The sequence below is a fragment of the Sphaerodactylus townsendi genome, linkage group LG15, assembly GCF_021028975.2.
Source record: "Sphaerodactylus townsendi isolate TG3544 linkage group LG15, MPM_Stown_v2.3, whole genome shotgun sequence".
Taxonomy (NCBI): Eukaryota; Metazoa; Chordata; class Lepidosauria; order Squamata; family Sphaerodactylidae; genus Sphaerodactylus; species Sphaerodactylus townsendi.
The window spans coordinates 27,789,095-27,806,768 of record NC_059439.1 but is presented as its reverse complement, the minus strand read 5'-3'; the positions used below and the strand labels follow the sequence as shown (position 1 = coordinate 27,806,768).

Sequence of the window (17,674 nt, the reverse complement as noted above, 5' to 3'; positions counted from 1 at the left end):
ATGGATTGACTTATGTGCCACCTAGGAGCATGTGTGTCGAAGGATGGGTGTGCTCCCGCACCCCCACCACCCTTTTGCTCCTTTCAGTGACATGTACGTTTTGAAAATCCATCCCCATTCTATACTGCTAACTAGTTTTGTGCAAATGTGTATCTTTCTTTTATAGGGGACAAATAAAGATAGTTCAGGGTGCAGTTCTTTAGATGCTGACAGGAGCCCAGGGTTCTCATCCTCCCCCAAAGCAGAGTCTGATCCTGCCAGCTGCTTTAGTAGAAGAAGAAGAGTTTGGATTTATATCCCCCTTTCTCTCCTGTAAGAAAACTCAAAGGGGATTACAATCTCCTTTCCCTTCCCCCCTCACAACAAACACCCTGTGAGGTGGGTGGGGCTGAGAGAACTCCAAAGAACTGTGACTAGTCCAAGGTCACCCAGTAGGAATGTAGGCATATACAAGCCAATCTGGTTCACCAGATAAGCCTCCACAGCTCAAGTGGCAGAGTGGGGGATCAAACCCAGTTCTCCAGATTAGAGTGAACCTGCTCTGAACCACTACGCCACGCTGGTTCTCAAGGATCTCAAGTTGCAGGTGGGGTTAGGTGGGGAGAGACAGTCTCCAGAGAGCCACTACCAGCCAGACAGACTCCAGAGAGCCACCACCAGCCAGAGCAGACAACACTGAGCTAGATGAACCAACCAAGTAACTCAGTATAAGGCAACTTCACAAGTGCTATGCTTCAGTATCATAAAACTCCCATAGTGCATTAATTCAGAACACACTGCATCATGGGACCGGAGGATTACAGCTATGGTTGAAGCAAAAGCAACTTTTTCCGATAAGCCACACCGGACTCCAAAAACACAGTTCCATCGATTTGCTGGACCATCATCTCACAGGTCTCCCACAATGCATTGCTAGCAGAGGCAGACAGAGAGGTGCCAAGAAATGTTTTCCAATTTAAATAGTTTCTGAACTAAAACGCCATCTCTGGCATTTAAAAAAAACCAAACCCTAACAGATTCCAAACTAGTTGTGAACCTTTCGTATACACGGCGCTTCAATAACTGAGCTAAAACTGATAAAAGTACTGAAACAAAAACTTTAAAGAGTAAGGTTGGATTTCTGAAAATTCAGAGTTAGAAATTTGGCAGACCCGCCTTGAATTCTTAACGGCAAAATTCAGGGCCCTTGGAAATTAGGAAAGAGGTAGAGACATTCAAATTCTAGCACCAAACGTTCTGGCACCCAAGCGGGAAATTGCGAAGAACCATTTTGTTTAGATTGAACGCGCCTAAATACGTCTCGGTGCTGTTGTAGGCATGGGGGTGTTTAGAGATTTCCAAAATGCACACATCCTCTCTCGCTGTCTCCATATTGCACTCGTAAAGAAGGAAGCGGCAGGATTCGGGACCCAACAGAAGAGCAAAAACAAGAGACGGTTTCAGTCCAAACCCTCCTTTCCCTCGAACAAAGGCTGACCCCGGAGTCCTTCAAAACCCTGGATCTCTCTGACGCGGAGTGTTTCAGAACCACCACCGGCCTCCTTGTGTCACGCGACAAATCGCGGTTCTTTAAAAAAGCAGCCAACCGGTCCAGACTCCAAAGAGGTGCAAGGCAGATGAAACAAACGTATAGAAGTGTGTTATAAATAGAGCCCAGATAACAGAGAGGCCGGAAGAAGAAAAGAAGAGGCGTCTGGCAGGAGCTGCTCAACCTGGGTCAGATGGGCTGGGCCCAGTCACTGGCAACGCGGCCGTACTGTGGAGGAAGAGGGAAATATGGTCAGAGGACAGGTTGGATGCTGGAAACTTGTTTATTTCGTTTACTTTTTCATACCCTGACTTTCCCCGCAATTGGAACCCAAAGCAGCTCTTCTCCTTCGTTTTATCCTCATGTGAGGTATGTGAGGTTGGGACTGTGTGACTGGCCCCAAGGTCACTCAATGAGCTTCCATGGTAAAGTGAGGATTCGAACCCGGAACTCCCAATTCCTAGTCCGACACACTCTAACTATTCTACCACACTAGCCGACAGGGCACTCTGCCACTACCTTTTTCTATGGACACTTCCGCATCTGCAGAATAATGCACTTTCGATCCACTTTGCAGCTGGATAGACTGTGCGGAATAGCAAAATCCACCTGCAAACAATTGTGAAAGTGGATTAAATGTGAATTAGTCTGCCTGTGCGGAAGTGCTCTGTTTCTTGCTCTCTAGATACGTGTGTGTATAAATATATATGCCAAGTTTACCCAAAAAGAAATAAAGAACAAACTCCCATGGGATCAAGAATTCCTTCTTGATGTAGGATATGAATCTACATTGCTATAGAGGAGGAGTAGTTTGGATTTATACCCCACCTTTCCTACCTGTAAGGGGTCTCAGGGTGGCTTACAAGCTCCTTCCCCTTCCTCCCCCCACAACAGCCATCTTGTGAGGTAGGTGGGGCTGAGAGAGTTCCTAAGAACTGGGACTAGGTCACCCAGCAGGAATGTAGGAGTGCGGAAACACATCCGGTTCACCAGATAAGCCTCTGCCACTCGGGTGGAGGAGTGGGGAATCCAGATTAGAATCCACTTGCTCTTAACCACTACACCACGCTGGCTCTCCAGGGGACTTTCATCGACCTTCAAATGCCTCCATGCTTTCCAATACCGGCGGTTTGCACATGCAACTGAAAGGCATCGACTGAGGACATCAGGCATGTATGAACAAACACTGTCATAGAGAAAATAAGGGAGGAAAAAGATCCTGTTGCCCCCAGACAGTCGGTTTCTGGTCTGAGCTTAAGCCCAGCTGAGGGTAGATATGATTCTCTTCACCTTTGGCTCTTCCACAAAACTCACTGGGAAGATGAAATGCAAGTTTCTCTTCAGTGCAGTGCTGCCCTCAGGTGGTCAGAAAGGAAACCCACAGTCTGGGTCAACTCAAGGATCCTCTGAGGCAGACCTGGGCATTATACGGCCCGCGGGCCACATCCGGCCCGCCGGATGACCCTGACTGGCCCCCCTGCCTTGCTGGGGAGCCAGGCGTCTTTGAAAGCCCCACAGAAGCCAGTTGCCTTGGCTGCCGGCTTCTGCGGGGCTTTCAAAAGCACCTCTCAAAGCTGCCTCGGGCCTTGTTGAGTTGGCGCTTAGTGTTCACAGCCAGAAGCCGGCAGCCAAGGTAACCGGTTTCATGGGGCTTCTCTTCAAAAGCACCACAGTCGATGAAAAAGTAGGTCAAAGGGACCCTAAGTCTCCCCACTTGCTTGCTTGTCACAGTGGACAACTATGCAGGTAAGTTAAGCCTGTGATTCTTTGTGCCAACTAGTGTTGTGTGCAGAACTGTGGCCACTGATTCCAAGTTGACCTGTGCACCTGTCTGTCACTTATCAGCCCCTATTATGCAGAATTGAGTTCAGCCTTTTGGCCCGGCCCTCCACAATATTTTCTGTTTCTTATGTGGCCCCATGGAAAAAATAATTGCCCACCCCTGCTCTGAGGCCTAAACTCACACGAGTTTTACACCCAATTGAGCCGCAAAAGCAGCTACGGCTGGAAAAGATGGGGGCATGTGCACTTGTGGAATTGTACTGGGGTTGCTTTACATCTCTCCCCTCCCCAAACACACACATTTTTTTGATCGAAAATGACTAATCCCAGCAGGGAAGAAGAGAATGAATGAGTATCACCCCTTTTCTCCCTCATAAGAGAGGCCTTAGGCCAGGCCCTGAAAATCCACTTTTCGGCCATGTTGGATTTACCTGAATATCTGTCAGTTCCTTCAGAAACCGTTTCGAGAGGTCCGGTCCGTTTTCCATGGTGGGGATGTGGTAATACTGAGGAGAGAGAGAGAAACGCACTGTGGATAGGAAAAAAGCGTCGGGGGAAGGCCAAGCAGGCCGGTGTTGGGTCCAGACGACAACTCACTTTGTTCTGGTAGAAGATTCGGTTCACGGGACAGACGACGCAGGCCGTGCCGGAGCCAAACACCTCCTTGACCCTGTTCTCCTCCAGGCCTCTGATGAGTTCAGCCATTGTGATGACCTTCTCCGAAACTCTGAATTCCCTGGAGTAGAAAGAGACTGAAATAGCTTGAGATTGTCCACTGGACGGGTCCTGCACCAAAACCCCTCCTACTACTGCCTTTTCTCAAGGTGGGGACACCACGTGGCATGTCCCTCCCCCACCCTTCCCTGCATGCCACCCATCACTCCCTCCCCCCTTCCCTTGCATGCCACCCCTCCCCCTCCCTCCCCTCCCACTGGCTTAGGTGGGTGGGCTACATGTCCAGATGCCGGGCCCTCTCCCTCCCCTTCCTTGCATGCCACCCCTACCCCTCCCCTCCCCTCCCTACGCTAGGGTGGGTGGGCCATGTCCAGATGCCGGATCCTCTCCCTCCCCTCCCTTGCATGCCACCCCTACCCCTCCCCTCCCTCTCCAGCTAATGGGTGGGCAGGGCTATGTCCAGATGCCCGGGCTCCTCCCCTCCCTCCCTCCCCTGCATGCCACCCCTCCCTCCCTCCCCTTGCCTTGCATGCCACCCCTCCCTCCCTCCCTCCCCTTAGTACACCTTAATACACCTTATTACACCTTATTACACCTGCCTTAGTGCACCTTAATACACCTTAATACACCTGCCTTAGTGCACCTTAATACACCTGAATACACCTGACTTAGCAATAATCTTAATACACCCACACACCTGCCTTAGTGCACCTTAATACACCTTAATACACCTTAATACACCTGCCTTTTCAAGGCAGGGACACGAAGATCACGCAATGAACATGTACTCCCTTCCCGCAAGATCTCTTCAGTCTGTTATTTTTATTTTATTTATTATTTAGATTTTTATACCGCCCTATCCCCGAGGGGCTCCGGGCGGTGTACAACAAAACTAATACAAAACAAGTTCGGGAGCAAAACTATACAATTGAAACAACAGCAACCCATAGAAGCTCCATCGAAACTCCATAGAAGCTCCATAGAAGCTCCATCGAGACGGCTAGGCTACTAGAGACGGAGAGGTGCTGGGAGAGACGGGCGGCCTTCCATTTTTTTCCAAACTTGGTGGCTTAGCCCAGAGCCGTGAGTCATAGTAGCCGGGAGTTTTTCAACTGAGGAGCGGTAAGCAGTCCCCAGCTTCATCGGAGGTTCCTCAAGCTCCTCGGCAACGCCTCAACCCTCTCCATAACGCCTTTAACGCTCCCCAACTCTTCAACTCAAGCTATTAGGTTTTAGCTTCCCGGTCCCTAGAAGGGATGGCTGGAAACCACAAGGGCTGGTTGCTTTCCCCTCATGTAGTGTGGATGTTTTGTGTTTTGTGTTTTGTGCTGTGTTTTTGTGCTTCTTAAACATGCTGGAGCAAGGAGTTTTTATAGTCCGCAAGTCTTAATACAAATTGCACTGAAAGGTGAAATGGCTATTACGTAAGATTTCATATATGTCTTCTGCATTATACCGGCAGAGGCAGCTAGGAATCCCCGGGGAAACCCCGATTACAATTCCTGGTAGGAGGTTGAGATCAAGGCGGGTTAGAAGGAGGAAGAGAGGGCCGGGCTGGTGTTTTACTAAGCTGTTGAAGGCGTAGTTTCAAGTCTTGCACTTCCAAGCATTTTCTTACTAATGCACTCGATCTCTTAGCAACAAAATGGATGAATTAAGGCTACAAATTGTGAAGAGCAGATTTTGGCAAGAACAGCTGTGTTTTATTAATTACAGAAACTCATTTCACTCACACATTCTCGACCAGCAGTTGAACTATCTGGTTTCACTTCTTTCCCGCAGGGACAAGAAGTAAAGATTCTGGGAAGCATATAAAGGAGGGGGTTTAAATCTCTATGTGAACAAAAGCTGGTGCACCAATGCTCAGAAAAAGCATCACAGGGGGTCACTGCTCAAGGGATTTGGAAGGAGTATGACTATTAGATGCAGACCCATATATCTGCTACCGGAGTTTAGTAAGTGGTTATCATCATTGCAAGTATACATTCCACCCTACAGATGCTAATGCTGCCATAGCTTTGGAGCTCTCTGTATGGCACATTGTTGGAAAACCAGCAGAAAGTAAAGCATCCTGATGCTGTGTGCCTCATTATAGGGAAGGTAGAGACTTTAATCATACTAATTCTAAAAAACAGTGCTCCCTCAAACTCACTCACCAGCATGTCAGGGTGCCCCAACTAGAGGAGCCAATACATTGGATAAAAGTGTATATACTACTAACATCAAGGATGCCTACAAGGTGATACAGTTACCACACCCCAATAAGTCAGACCATTTATCACTGTTTCTGGCAACCAGCATATATTCCAATTTGGGAGTATGGTGTTGCCTGTAATAAAGACACTGTAAAATCCTTAATTCGATGGCTGATGCCTCTAAACTACTTCAAGATTGTTTTGAGACAACAAATTGGGATGTTTTCTACCACCCAGATCTGGAGGAGTATACCACTGCTGTTCTGAGTTATATCACCCACTGCACAGACACTCTTACTGTGGTATAAGAGCATCCTGGATTTACTCCAACCATAAACCCTGGATGACAAGGGAGGTTCACACTTTTGCATGACAGGAATATTGCCTTCAGATCTGGTGATGAGGCAAAGCATAGTGCGCGTAGAGCCAGTCTCAAGAGAGGCATTCGACAAGCCAAGATGAGTTATAAGAGAAAAATTGAAGATTATTTTAATAATAACAACATGAGGCAGGTGTGGCAGGGAATTCAACAAATTACCAACCATAAACCAAACAATGACATTTCTGTGGATGGGGATTCTTCTTCTCTGGCAGAGCAGCTAAATCAATTTTTTGCCCGGGCTTGGAAACAGGTCTATCAGGAAGGAGATGACACACAGCCACCAGGTGATTGCAGCTCACACCTCACTGTGGAGGAACATGAGGTGAGGCAAGTTTTGAGGGCTGTGAATCCAAGGAGTTGGCTGCTGGACCGATGGTATTCCTCGGCTCTGGTGTTAAAGGACGCGCTTTCAACCAACTGGCTGGTGTTTTTACTGGGATCTTTAAACGATCTTTATCCCAGTCCACCATTCCATCTTGTTTGAAAGCTTCCACCATTGTTCCACTACCAAAGAGATTTCCTGCTGACAATCTTCAGGATTATAGACCACAGTGGCACTCCACCCCCATCATCATGAAGTGTTTTGAAAACTGGTCCATAGGCATATTAGTTCTTGCCTTCCAGATACATTTGATAAACATCAGTTCAGATATCGGACTAATAGATTCACGGAGGACGCCATTGCCATTAGCCCCCACCACAGCTTTGACGATCTGGAACAACAGCAGGGGAATTATGTGTTTAATGCTCTTTAAGTGGACTTTAGTTCCCAAGATTTAATACAATCTACACAAAGACTGGTGACAAAACTTGTGGATCTTGGACCTTCACATTCAATCTGTTTGTGGATTAGGGACTCTTTGTCTGGGCGCTCCTAGGGTTAGACTGGGAAATCGGGTTTCCACAGTTCCTACTCTAAATATGGGAACGCCACAGGGCTGTGTGTTGAGCCCTTTACTGTTCACCCTTTATACATATGATTGTACTCCTGTCTATCATAGTAACACCATTATCAAATTTGCTGATGACACAACGGGTGGTGGGCCTCATCTCTGGAGGGATGAGTCTGCCTATCGAAATGAAGTGGACCGACTGCTCTCATGGTGCAGGAAAATAACCTGGTTCTTAACACTAACAAGACAAAGGGAGCTCATAGTGGACTATAGAAGGAATAGCTCAGAAATTCAGCCCTTGACTATAAAATGGAGATCAAGTGGAGCGGGTGGCTAGTTTTAAAATTCTGGCTGCTATGATTAAAGAGGATTTGACCTGGGGAGTACAGACTACCACATTGGTTAAGAAAGCCCAGCAAAGACTGTACTTTCTGAGACTTTAAGGAAGCAACAACTAGATGGAAAACTTCTGGTGTCCTTTTACCTGCCAGGTTATAGAGAGTCCTAACTCACTGCATCTGTGTATGGTTCTCCAGTTGCACAGTGGCACAGGGAAGGCTACCCAAAGGGTGATCACTGCACAAAGGATTATCGGCTGCCCCTCTCCTTGGAAGAAATCTATAATGCCGAAGTCTAAATAAAGCCCAAAATATTCTAAGGGACCCTCGTCTCATCCAGCACACTCTCTTTTAAACTGCTACCATCTGGCAGACGATACAGGGCCCCTCAGAACTAGGACAAAGAGGCTTAGAGACAGCTTCTACTCTAGAGCTGTGGGTATGCTAACCCCCGGCGCTTCATATTGATGTATTTGGGGCTATGTAGGGATGGGTGGAGGATGATGATGTATGAGTCTGAAATTGCATGAGTCTGAAATTGTATGAGTCTGAAATTGTGTGCATCGAGGAATGCTGCTGTAAATTTCGTTGTGCGTGCACAATGACAATAAAATGCTTATGCTTATGCTTATGCTTATGCTTATGTTAAAAATATACTAAATTTCATTAAAAACAGCGGTAATACCATAATAGAAGGCGCCCGGTAAACCCTTTTCCTTAAAACCCTCCCCTAGGGAGCGGCCGGACTCCTCCATAGGAGGGTAATCTAGATGTAACCGAGCAGGGGCGCCATACTCAGCCGCTGGTTGCTCCAAAGGCCCGGCGGAACAACTCAGTCTTACAGGCCCTGCGGAATTCACCAAGAACCCGCAGGGCCCGGACAGCTGGAGGAAGAGTGTTCCACCAGGCCGGGGTGGAGGCCAGCCGCATCATGGAGGGGCCGGGGACCACCAGTAAATTATTGTAAACTTGGCAAAATAAATGGTCAGGAAAAAAATTCAAAACATGGAAGAATACATTTGTTTTCATTAAGCTCGTGACATCTCAAGTTATGGTGCCTTCTATTTTACGTTTGGTATTGACTTGCTGTTGTAATATCAAGACAATGTATGTAACATAAATAACAGGGAACCAAGAATCACGTCACACACTTCAGACGGAGAAATTATATATACTATTTTGTAATAATAATTCAAACAGTATATAACATACAAAACAAACAGACCATTTATATGGTTAGATAAACAAAGGTTGAATCCAAAGTAACATCCGAAGTCTTTCTTCAATCAAAAATGGGTCTTATTAACGCCCAATTATGCTTCTCTATGGAAACCACAAGTTCATATCACAATAATAACCAGCAATACTGGAGTCTCTCAAACGCGTTACTAAGACCCATTCTGTGATTGAAGAAAGACTGATTATTACTTTGGATTCAACCTTTGTTTATCTAACCATATAACTGGTCTGTTTATTTTGTATGTTATATACTGTTTGAATCATTATTACAAAATAGTATATATAATTTCTCCGTCTGAAGTGTGTGACGTGATTCTTGGTTCCCTATTGACTTGCTGTCAAACAGCAAGGAAGAAAATAAATACATTTTTTGTCTTTCTAGTTAGAAGAACTTTGGGGTAAATTCTGACACCCGTAACCCGCTCCGCCCTGCTTCTCCCCGGGTTCATTTCATTTCTGCCCCGATCCTCTAGTCCCTGCTATGCTCACCCATTTGCGTGCAAGATCTAGAAGGCTCTGTCGAGTCACGCCGGGCAAGATGATCCCATTCAGAGGAGGGGTGACTAGCTCCATATCTGGAAGAAGAAACCGATGTTACATGCAAGTAGCAGTCTGTGTTTATCCTGCCATTCCGGGAGAGCACAGGAACAGTGCAGAACGTGGGCGCAGATTTAAGACTCCCGAGAACTGCAGCTTCCTGGAAGAGCGGTTAAGAGCGGCGGACTCTAATCTGGAGAACCGGGTTTGTTTCCCTACTCCTACACATGCAGCGTGTTGGGTGACCTTGATCGCACTTCGAACTCTCTCAGCCCCACCTACCTTGCAAGGTGGCTGTGGTGGGGTGAAGAAAGGAAGGGGTTGGTAAGCCTTGTGGTTCAGAAAATCCACACTGTTCTTCCGATTTCAAGGAATATTTCAGAAACACAGAGGCGTAGCTGGGTCATACTGCGCCCAGTGCGCACTCTGTGTCCCCCCATCCCCGGTGGTGCCCTGCCCCCCCGCCCCCCATTTCACACTTACCTTAGTAAAACAGTGCAGACTGGGCCACACACACATGCAGCCCAGGAATAGGTAGTTGAGAGGCGCTGTTCAGCCCTTCAGGCTGAAAACAGCCTGGTGGGAACTACACTTCCCATGAGACCTTGAGGCTCGCAAGGTCTCCTGGGAAGTGTAGTTCCCACCAGGCCATTTTCAGCCTGAAGGGAACAGGCCGCTTCTCCAGCCTGCACTGTTTCACTAAGGTAAATGTGTGTGTGGGAGGGCACGGGGGGGGGGGGGAAGCGGATGGCGATTTCCTCCCCCATGTGCACGCCCGGTGGAATGCGCACCCCCCTTCCCTGGTAGCTCTGCCTCTGCAGAAACATGTTTTTGAGCCAGAAGGTAGCTGAACCCAAACATAACCCCGGGGGGGGGGGGCTCAAACCTCTCACCTCCCTGCTGGTTCTTCCAGAACATGAAGATGTTCATCGTCCCGACTTCCGTCAGCTGGTGGTCGTCCCCGTAGAGCCACAGGACCTGCTGGCAGTCCTGTTTGCTGGCCTCATTCTGCACGTAAATGGTGGGACCATAATTGCTGAAGATGGGGAGAGAACACGACAAAGAGCAATCGGGTGGAACCAACCCTGCAGATCGGAAGCAACCCTCTATGGGTGGATGTGGGCGGTATTACATTCTTACTCACCCGCCAATCTTGTAGTCACCGACCCCGCCCATCCAGGCCCGGATATAGCGGGGATCTGCCAGGAGAGAGACGGGGTTGAAGCTGCCCGTGGCGAAATATGGGCCCACGGGCCCCAGGATCACGAACAGCAGAGCGTGGGACGGCTTGGCCACCCCCAAGGAGGGCTGCAGGGGGATAAAAGCATTGTATGAAGTCAAAAGTCCTGAACCTGGAGGAAGGATGACCTCACGTGGAATACCGTCTCCAGTTCTGGGCACCGCAATTCAAGAGGGATATTGACAAGCTGGAACGGGTCCAGAGGAGGGCAACCAAAATGGTGAAAGGCCTGGAACCCATGCCCTACGAGGAGAGACTTAGGGAGCTGGGGATGTTTAATTCAGTGAAGGGAAGGTTAAGAGGTGACATGATAACCATGTTTAGATATTTGAGGGGATGTCATATTGGTGAGGGAGCAAGCTTGTTTTCTGCTGCTCAAAAGACTAGGACCAGGAGTCATGGGTTCAAGGTGAAGGAAAAGAGATTCCACCTGAACATCAGGAAGAAAACTCTAGAATCAAGACAGTGACTAATCAGCTCCACCCAAACACAGGACAACTATAGACTATAGCAATCAAAGGGAACAAAGACCAGGATACTTCTATTCAGATCCATTCACCTATTGACCTTGCTATCTTCATTGTTACTCCCGTGCTACAGACTTCTCTGTGACTCACATGCCAGGCTACTCTATCCAGATGGCCTCACCTTTTGACTTCACAGTATATATACTCCACTTGCTTTCCATTCCTACCATCAGATCCTCTGAAGATGCCAGCCACAGATGCAGGCGAAACGTCAGGAGAGAATGCTGCTAGAACACGGCCATACTGCCCGGAAACCACACAGCACCCCATCAGGAAGAACTTCCTGACAGTCAGGGCTGTTCGACAGTGGGATGTGGTGGAGTCTCCTTCTTCGGAGGTTTTTAAAGAGAGGCTGGATGGCCATCTGTCAGGAGTGCTTTCATTGTATGTTCCTGCATGGCAGGGGGTTGGACTTGATGCCCTGGATCTCTTCCAACTGTATGATTCTAAGGTGGACACAGGGCTAACTTTCAGAGGTCGTGCCTTTCTCTCATATGAACCTGAAGAGCTGTCTTCCACCACGTGGGCACAAACTATGGCCATCTGTGGGCTTTCTCAACACGTGGGGAAAATAATCCCCTACCAGAGCCCCCTAACAAGCCAAGCTCTGTCCCTGGGGCTGCCCAACTGAAGGTGGAGAAACGTGCGACAGAGTTTCTGCCCAAGATCTTAACTCCTTGCACGGTCTTCCCCCACTTCAAATTCTATCCTCATAATAATGCAGGGAGACAGACCAGGCAGAGATCTGGCAACTGGCCCTAGGCTACCAGAGATCTTGGGGGCTGAGAAGAGCTCGGAACCTGGGGTCTCCTTGGTTCCGGTTTGGGGACTGAGCTGCACTGGCTGCTGGGGTGGAATCCTGAGGAAGGACCCACCTCGGTGCCGATGAAGGTGGGGCGGATGTAGAGGCTGGCGGAGTCTGAGTGGGGGACCCAGTCTTGGTCCACCCGGATGAGCTGCCGGATGCATTCGAGTAGTTCGGACTTGTCGAACGGCTGTGTGGGAGAGAGGGAGAGAAGCCTAGTGAAATCAGCGGTGCCTCTAGGGAGAACTGGTTGGCCTTCAGGCAAGAGGGAGACAAGAGGGGGCTATCGGGAATACTCACGGGCAAGCAGGTGCGGAGAGCGGTACGCAACATGCGCTCCATGTTCAGCATGGGACGGAAAAGACGGATCTGCTTATCTGGGCCCCGGAAAGCCTTCATCCCCTCAAAGAGCTAAATGGGGGGAAAGGGGATAGTTCAGTGGTGGCGAACCTATGGCACGGGTGCCAGAGTTGGCACTCAGAGCCCTCTCTGTGGGCACGCGTGCACAGGGCTCGTCATGTGATAATAGTGCAATTATTTCAGGGAGATTATTAGCACTAAACCTAAGACCTAGTTTTGGGGAAGCAGTGTAGGTAACCCTGTTAAGCACTGTTAAACCCTACTGATTTTCATTAGAAGAACTAAAGCGTGATCCTTTACCTGGGAGTAAGCTCGGTTGCTGGCAATGGGGCTTGCTTCTGAGTAAACCCTCCTTGGGTTGTGATTCACCCATTCAAAGTGTTGCACAGTTGCTTCAAAGCAAAGCCACTGACTACTACCAAGCTTACTCCCAAGTAACGCGCGCCTTGGAGCCAACCGTTTTTTCTATACTGAAACCTCAGTATTCAGGTTAAATTGCTATGTTGACACTTTGCGATAAATAAGTGGGTTATGGGTTGCAGTTGGGGCACTCGGTCTCAAAAAGGTTCGCCATCACTGGGATAGCTTGTACCAAGACCAAAAAGGAACGAGCCTAGGTAGACCAGAGCCCCCATAATGTTTGCCACAGTTGCTAACCAGGTGCGTTTGGGAAGCCTAAAGTCAGGCAGCAAAGAAGCAGCTTTTCTCTGCAGATGCCGCCAGAAGCTGGCATTCAGAGATACACTGCTGCTGAAACTGGAAGTTCCACTTCACTATCACGGCTAAAGGCGCCTCGGCATCTTTGACAAAGCTGCGAGGCAGCTGCTTCTGGCACGGAGAAGGAGGACTATTTTTAAAATTAGCTTTAAAAATAATTCTTCAAAACGGCGTCCCTTTTTACATTCATCGCTATATCTGAAATTCTGCCCCCCCTCCCCAGCTGCAAAGCAGAGCCGAATGTGAAGTTGGGGAGAGGTTCTGCACCCTGAAGAAGTCCTTGTGGTGTGTGAATGCATCTCTGAAAGACTGAAAGGTTGGAAAGGCAACTGAAGTCGTGCCTGAGGTCTCAAGAGGCTTCGGCAACCATTTTGTCTTGGCTGTTGTGCCCCGGGGGTCACTTTAGCCAAGGACTGGCTGCCAGGTGGGATACCTGCTGCTCAGCTGTGACCGTTGCACTACGCAGTCAGTCCCTGCGCTCAACGGGAGCTGCAATCTTCCACACGTTTTTGGTTGCTACAACAACCCAAGGTCACAAACACATAAAGGCCTGGCATCCAGGGTCTCCTGAACTCAACTTGGGAGACTTCCTGTGTCGTTCCGGTTGCCACGGCAACTTGACAGACAGTTCCCCCCCAACAATGGCAAGGCAGGACAGTGAAGGGGGGGCGGGGGAGGATGGCGAATGGGTGGAGGAGGAAGGGGGACAGAAGAGGGGAGACGGAAGGAGCTTCTACATATTCTTGCGGGCTTCCGTTGTGTGGGGCACTAAATATGTCGCATATTAAAGTCACCATCTGTTAATATTGTGCATCAGAATCTAAACTGGCGGAGACTGCAAAATTGAATGAAAAGCATCCAGTCATAATGGGGCTGCGCTTCCTGAAACTCTATGATAACACCATAGAGTTTCTGGTGATTCCTAGAGCTACTGCCATTGATTCTGTGTTTACCTTGGCAATAACATAACCGCACTCACAACGAGCCCCCCCCCCCCCCCCCAGTTCCGGACCTGGCAACGTTGAGTGTTAATTAGATCCAAACTCCTGGGACTTTCCTTGCAAGGAAAGCGCTCCGCCCCCTCAACCGTTTTGCTGGCTTTTCCCTCCACTTCTCCTGCCTGTAGGATTATCTGCCTCGGGATCAACGGAGGAAAGACATCCCCCCGGACTTGCAGCGGCCCGCTCCCTCCTGCATCCTGATCCCACTTCACCCAGTCTTCCTTCGCTGGCTCTGAGTCTCGCTCCGTGACGCCGTTACCTGCACAGAGTAGTGCAAGGCGGAGGAGGCCGGGTGCATAACGAGGTTTTGGAAGGGCCTGACTTGAGGTTCCCTCCAGCCGTTTTCCTGCGACCATTCCACGGTGAGCATGTGATCGGTGAAGTTTTTGCCAAAGACCAAGCTCCCGGAGTCTGGCTTGGGTTTCGGACGGCTGGTCAGTTCCGTCTGGAGATCAGAGGCCTAGGAAACATCAAGACAACCATCAGACCCCGCACTGCCGTCTACGGGAGCAGCAGTGGCGTAGGAGGTTAAGAGCTCGTGTATCTAATCGGGAGGGACCGGGTTTGATTCCCTGCTCTGCCGCTTGAGCTGTGGAGGCTTATCTGGGGGATTCAGATTAGCCTATACACGCCCACAAACGCCAGCTGGATGACCTTGGGCTAGTCACAGCTTCTCGGAGCTCTCTCAGCCCCACCCACCTCACAGGGTGTGAGGGGGGAAGGGCAAGGAGGTTGTCAGCCCCTTTGAGTCTCCTTACAGGAGAGAAAGGGGGGATATAAATCCAAACTCCTCCTCCTCCTCCTTCCTCTTCCTCTTCTTCTTCTTCTTCTTCTACTGGAGAACTGGACGTATTTCGCTAGTGCTAAAAGACGAGTTGTCAGGTCCCCCACTGGCCACTGGCAGGGGATGGGGGAGTAGGGTTGCCAGATCTGGACTGGTAACCCCCTGGAGATTTAGTGATGGAGCCGGGGGGAGATGAGAACCTCACTGGGATACAATGCCACAGAATCCAGCCTTCTCGGCAGGCATTTTCTCCAGGGGAGATGATCAGTGTAGTCTGGAAATGAGCAGTCATTCTAAGTGATTCCCAGGTCTCACCTGGAGGCTGGCATCCCTATTTTCAGTGGCTTTCATCCCAACCACAATCCAAAAGTTGATTTTTAAAATCTAATCCAAGAGAGACAAGGTAAAAATAATACAAGCCAGATTTTGGGGGTGTATAATTGGGAGTGTACAATTCCATAGTCCACTCTCTAGCGTGGTGTAGTGGTTAAGAGCAGGTGCGCTCTAATTTGGAGAACCGGGTTTGATTCCCCACTCCTCCACCTGACAGGCGGAGGCTTATCTGGTGAACCGGATGTGTTTCCCCACTCCGACATTCCTGCTGGGTGACTCTGAGCTACTAACAGTTCTTCGGAGCTCTCTCAGCCCCACCTACCTCACAAGGTGTCTGTTGTGGGGAGAGGAAGGGAAAGGAGCTTGTAAGCCACCTGGAGTCTCCTTACCGGAGAGAAAGGTGGGGGTATAAATCCAAAACTCCTCCTTCTCTGCCGCCTTTTCCTCCCAAAATACTAATCTGAGTTGTCTGGAGATCAACATGAAGATCTCCAGGTACCACCAGGAGTTTGGCAACCTATTTGCCTAGCATTTCAACCCATCTCTTTGTGAGCTGGCCATCCACAAAGCCTGAACTTTTGGTGGGTGTTTTTTTTTGGTCTTTCCTAGCAGCCAGAATTCCCACCAATCACGGTCCATCTTTAAGAAACACCTGCATAATCCAGCATCGATCCAAAAACCAGTCTGCAAATTTTCATACCTTGAATGAGGTGCTTAGAAATCTCTGAGGACCGAGGAACGAAACCACAGCGCCGGAAGAGTTTCCTTTCCAAACCTGGAACTGCAACAGAGAGAAAGGTTAAGAGATGAAACTCTATTGGTGGGAAAGGAGAGGAGAGGAGTTCTTTGCTCCTTACCCTCCTGGGTCAGCTCAGCAATGAGAGCAGGGAAGATACCAAAATAACATGAATTCTACAGATACGAGACTAGTGTATTACTACTTTTCAAGTGGCTGACCCCTACAGTAGCTCATCAGGTTCATCCACGAGCCAGCGTGGCGTAGTGGTTAAGAGCAGGTGGATGCTAATCTGGAGAACCGGGTTTGATTCCCCGCTCCTCCACCCGAGCAGCGGACTCTTATCTGGTGAACTGTGTTTCCCCACTCCTGCACCTGAATACTGCTGGGGGACCTTGGGCTAGCCACAGTTCTCTCAGAACTCTCTCAGCTCCACCTACCTCACAAAATGTTTGTTGTGGGGAGAAGAAGGGCAAAGAGCTTGTAAGCCCCTTTGGTCTCCTTACAGGAGAGAAAGGGTGTTATAAATCCAAATTCTTTTCTTCTTCTTCAAAATCAGCTGTAAAAAATTTTAACAACACCAGGCCTCAAACAAAGAACAGAAAAAAAATTTACATGAGCAACAGAAGCCCAATAAAAAACTGCCATACATTTTGAGACAGTCCGCAAAACCCCAAAACCTTTCTGACAGTGAGCCACCACAGAGTGCTTCCGCAATGCCAACAGGGACAGAAGGTTGGTGCCACTGAGGAGAATGCCCTGCTACACAGAGCTCTGCCTCCAAAATCTTTCTGCACTGATCGATTTATAATGGAAAAAGTGGTCCCTTGAGGAATCCTGGGTCCAGACTGTTTGGGGGTGTAAAGGGCTAAAACCCAGGCTGAAAAACCAACTATGCTCTGTTTCACAAAAAGATGTTAATTTGGTCAGTTGAGGTGCAGCGGTTGAGAAAACTGTACGCTTCTGCGTTAGAATATAGTCCAGAACGAATATGAGAATTATCATTCATTTTTATGCACTGATTTTGTCAAAACCATTACTTTTTGCATTATTAAACATGGTATTTCTATACAAGAGCATTTACACCAAAATGTATTTTACTTTCAAACGGATGAGGGGAGCAGGGCCAGGCAGGCACTAGGACCCAGGTGGAGCATTCTACAACAAAGGTCTAGCTATGTGGCAGAGGAATATACAATCTACTACCATCTTTTTATGAGACACAGCACATTAGACATGTTGTGGTTGGCTCCGCCTCTTGTGGCAGCCATTTTGTGGTTGCACCCACCACTGCGTACAAATTCCACAGGTGTCTGTGAGCTCCAAGAGCTGAGGAATAGACTAGGGCAGTGGTGGCGAACCTTTGGCACTCCAGATGTTATGGACTACAATTCCCATCAGCCCCTGCCAATTGGCCATGCTGGCAGGGGCTGATGGGAATTGTAGTCCACAACATCTGGAGTGCCAAAGGTTTGCCACCACGGGACTAGGGTAAACCTGTGTTCAAATCCCCACACTGGCAAGAAACTCACGGGGAGATCTTGAGCACATTTCACCAGTTGGTCATGAGGACATTTCACAAGTTGGTCACGAGGACAAACG

At 48.8% G+C, this 17,674-nt stretch overlaps 1 protein-coding gene across 1 annotated transcript in view; it reads right to left on the bottom strand.

Moving 5' to 3' along the window:
- Positions 1-1,083: 1,083 nt before the first annotated feature.
- BCAT2 (branched chain amino acid transaminase 2) overlaps positions 1,084-17,674 on the bottom strand; it is a 26,678-nt gene continuing 10,087 nt past the window's right edge. The window contains exons 2-11 of the mRNA XM_048518314.1: positions 16,037-16,117; positions 14,479-14,679; positions 12,442-12,552; positions 12,212-12,331; positions 10,714-10,877; positions 10,463-10,605; positions 9,521-9,607; positions 3,908-4,047; positions 3,742-3,816; positions 1,084-1,756 (exon numbers count right to left, since the gene is read on the bottom strand). Of these exons, the coding sequence (XP_048374271.1) occupies positions 1,718-1,756; positions 3,742-3,816; positions 3,908-4,047; positions 9,521-9,607; positions 10,463-10,605; positions 10,714-10,877; positions 12,212-12,331; positions 12,442-12,552; positions 14,479-14,679; positions 16,037-16,117 (1,161 nt within the window). The 3' untranslated portion in view covers positions 1,084-1,717. The remainder of the gene's footprint in view (positions 1,757-3,741; positions 3,817-3,907; positions 4,048-9,520; positions 9,608-10,462; positions 10,606-10,713; positions 10,878-12,211; positions 12,332-12,441; positions 12,553-14,478; positions 14,680-16,036; positions 16,118-17,674) is intronic.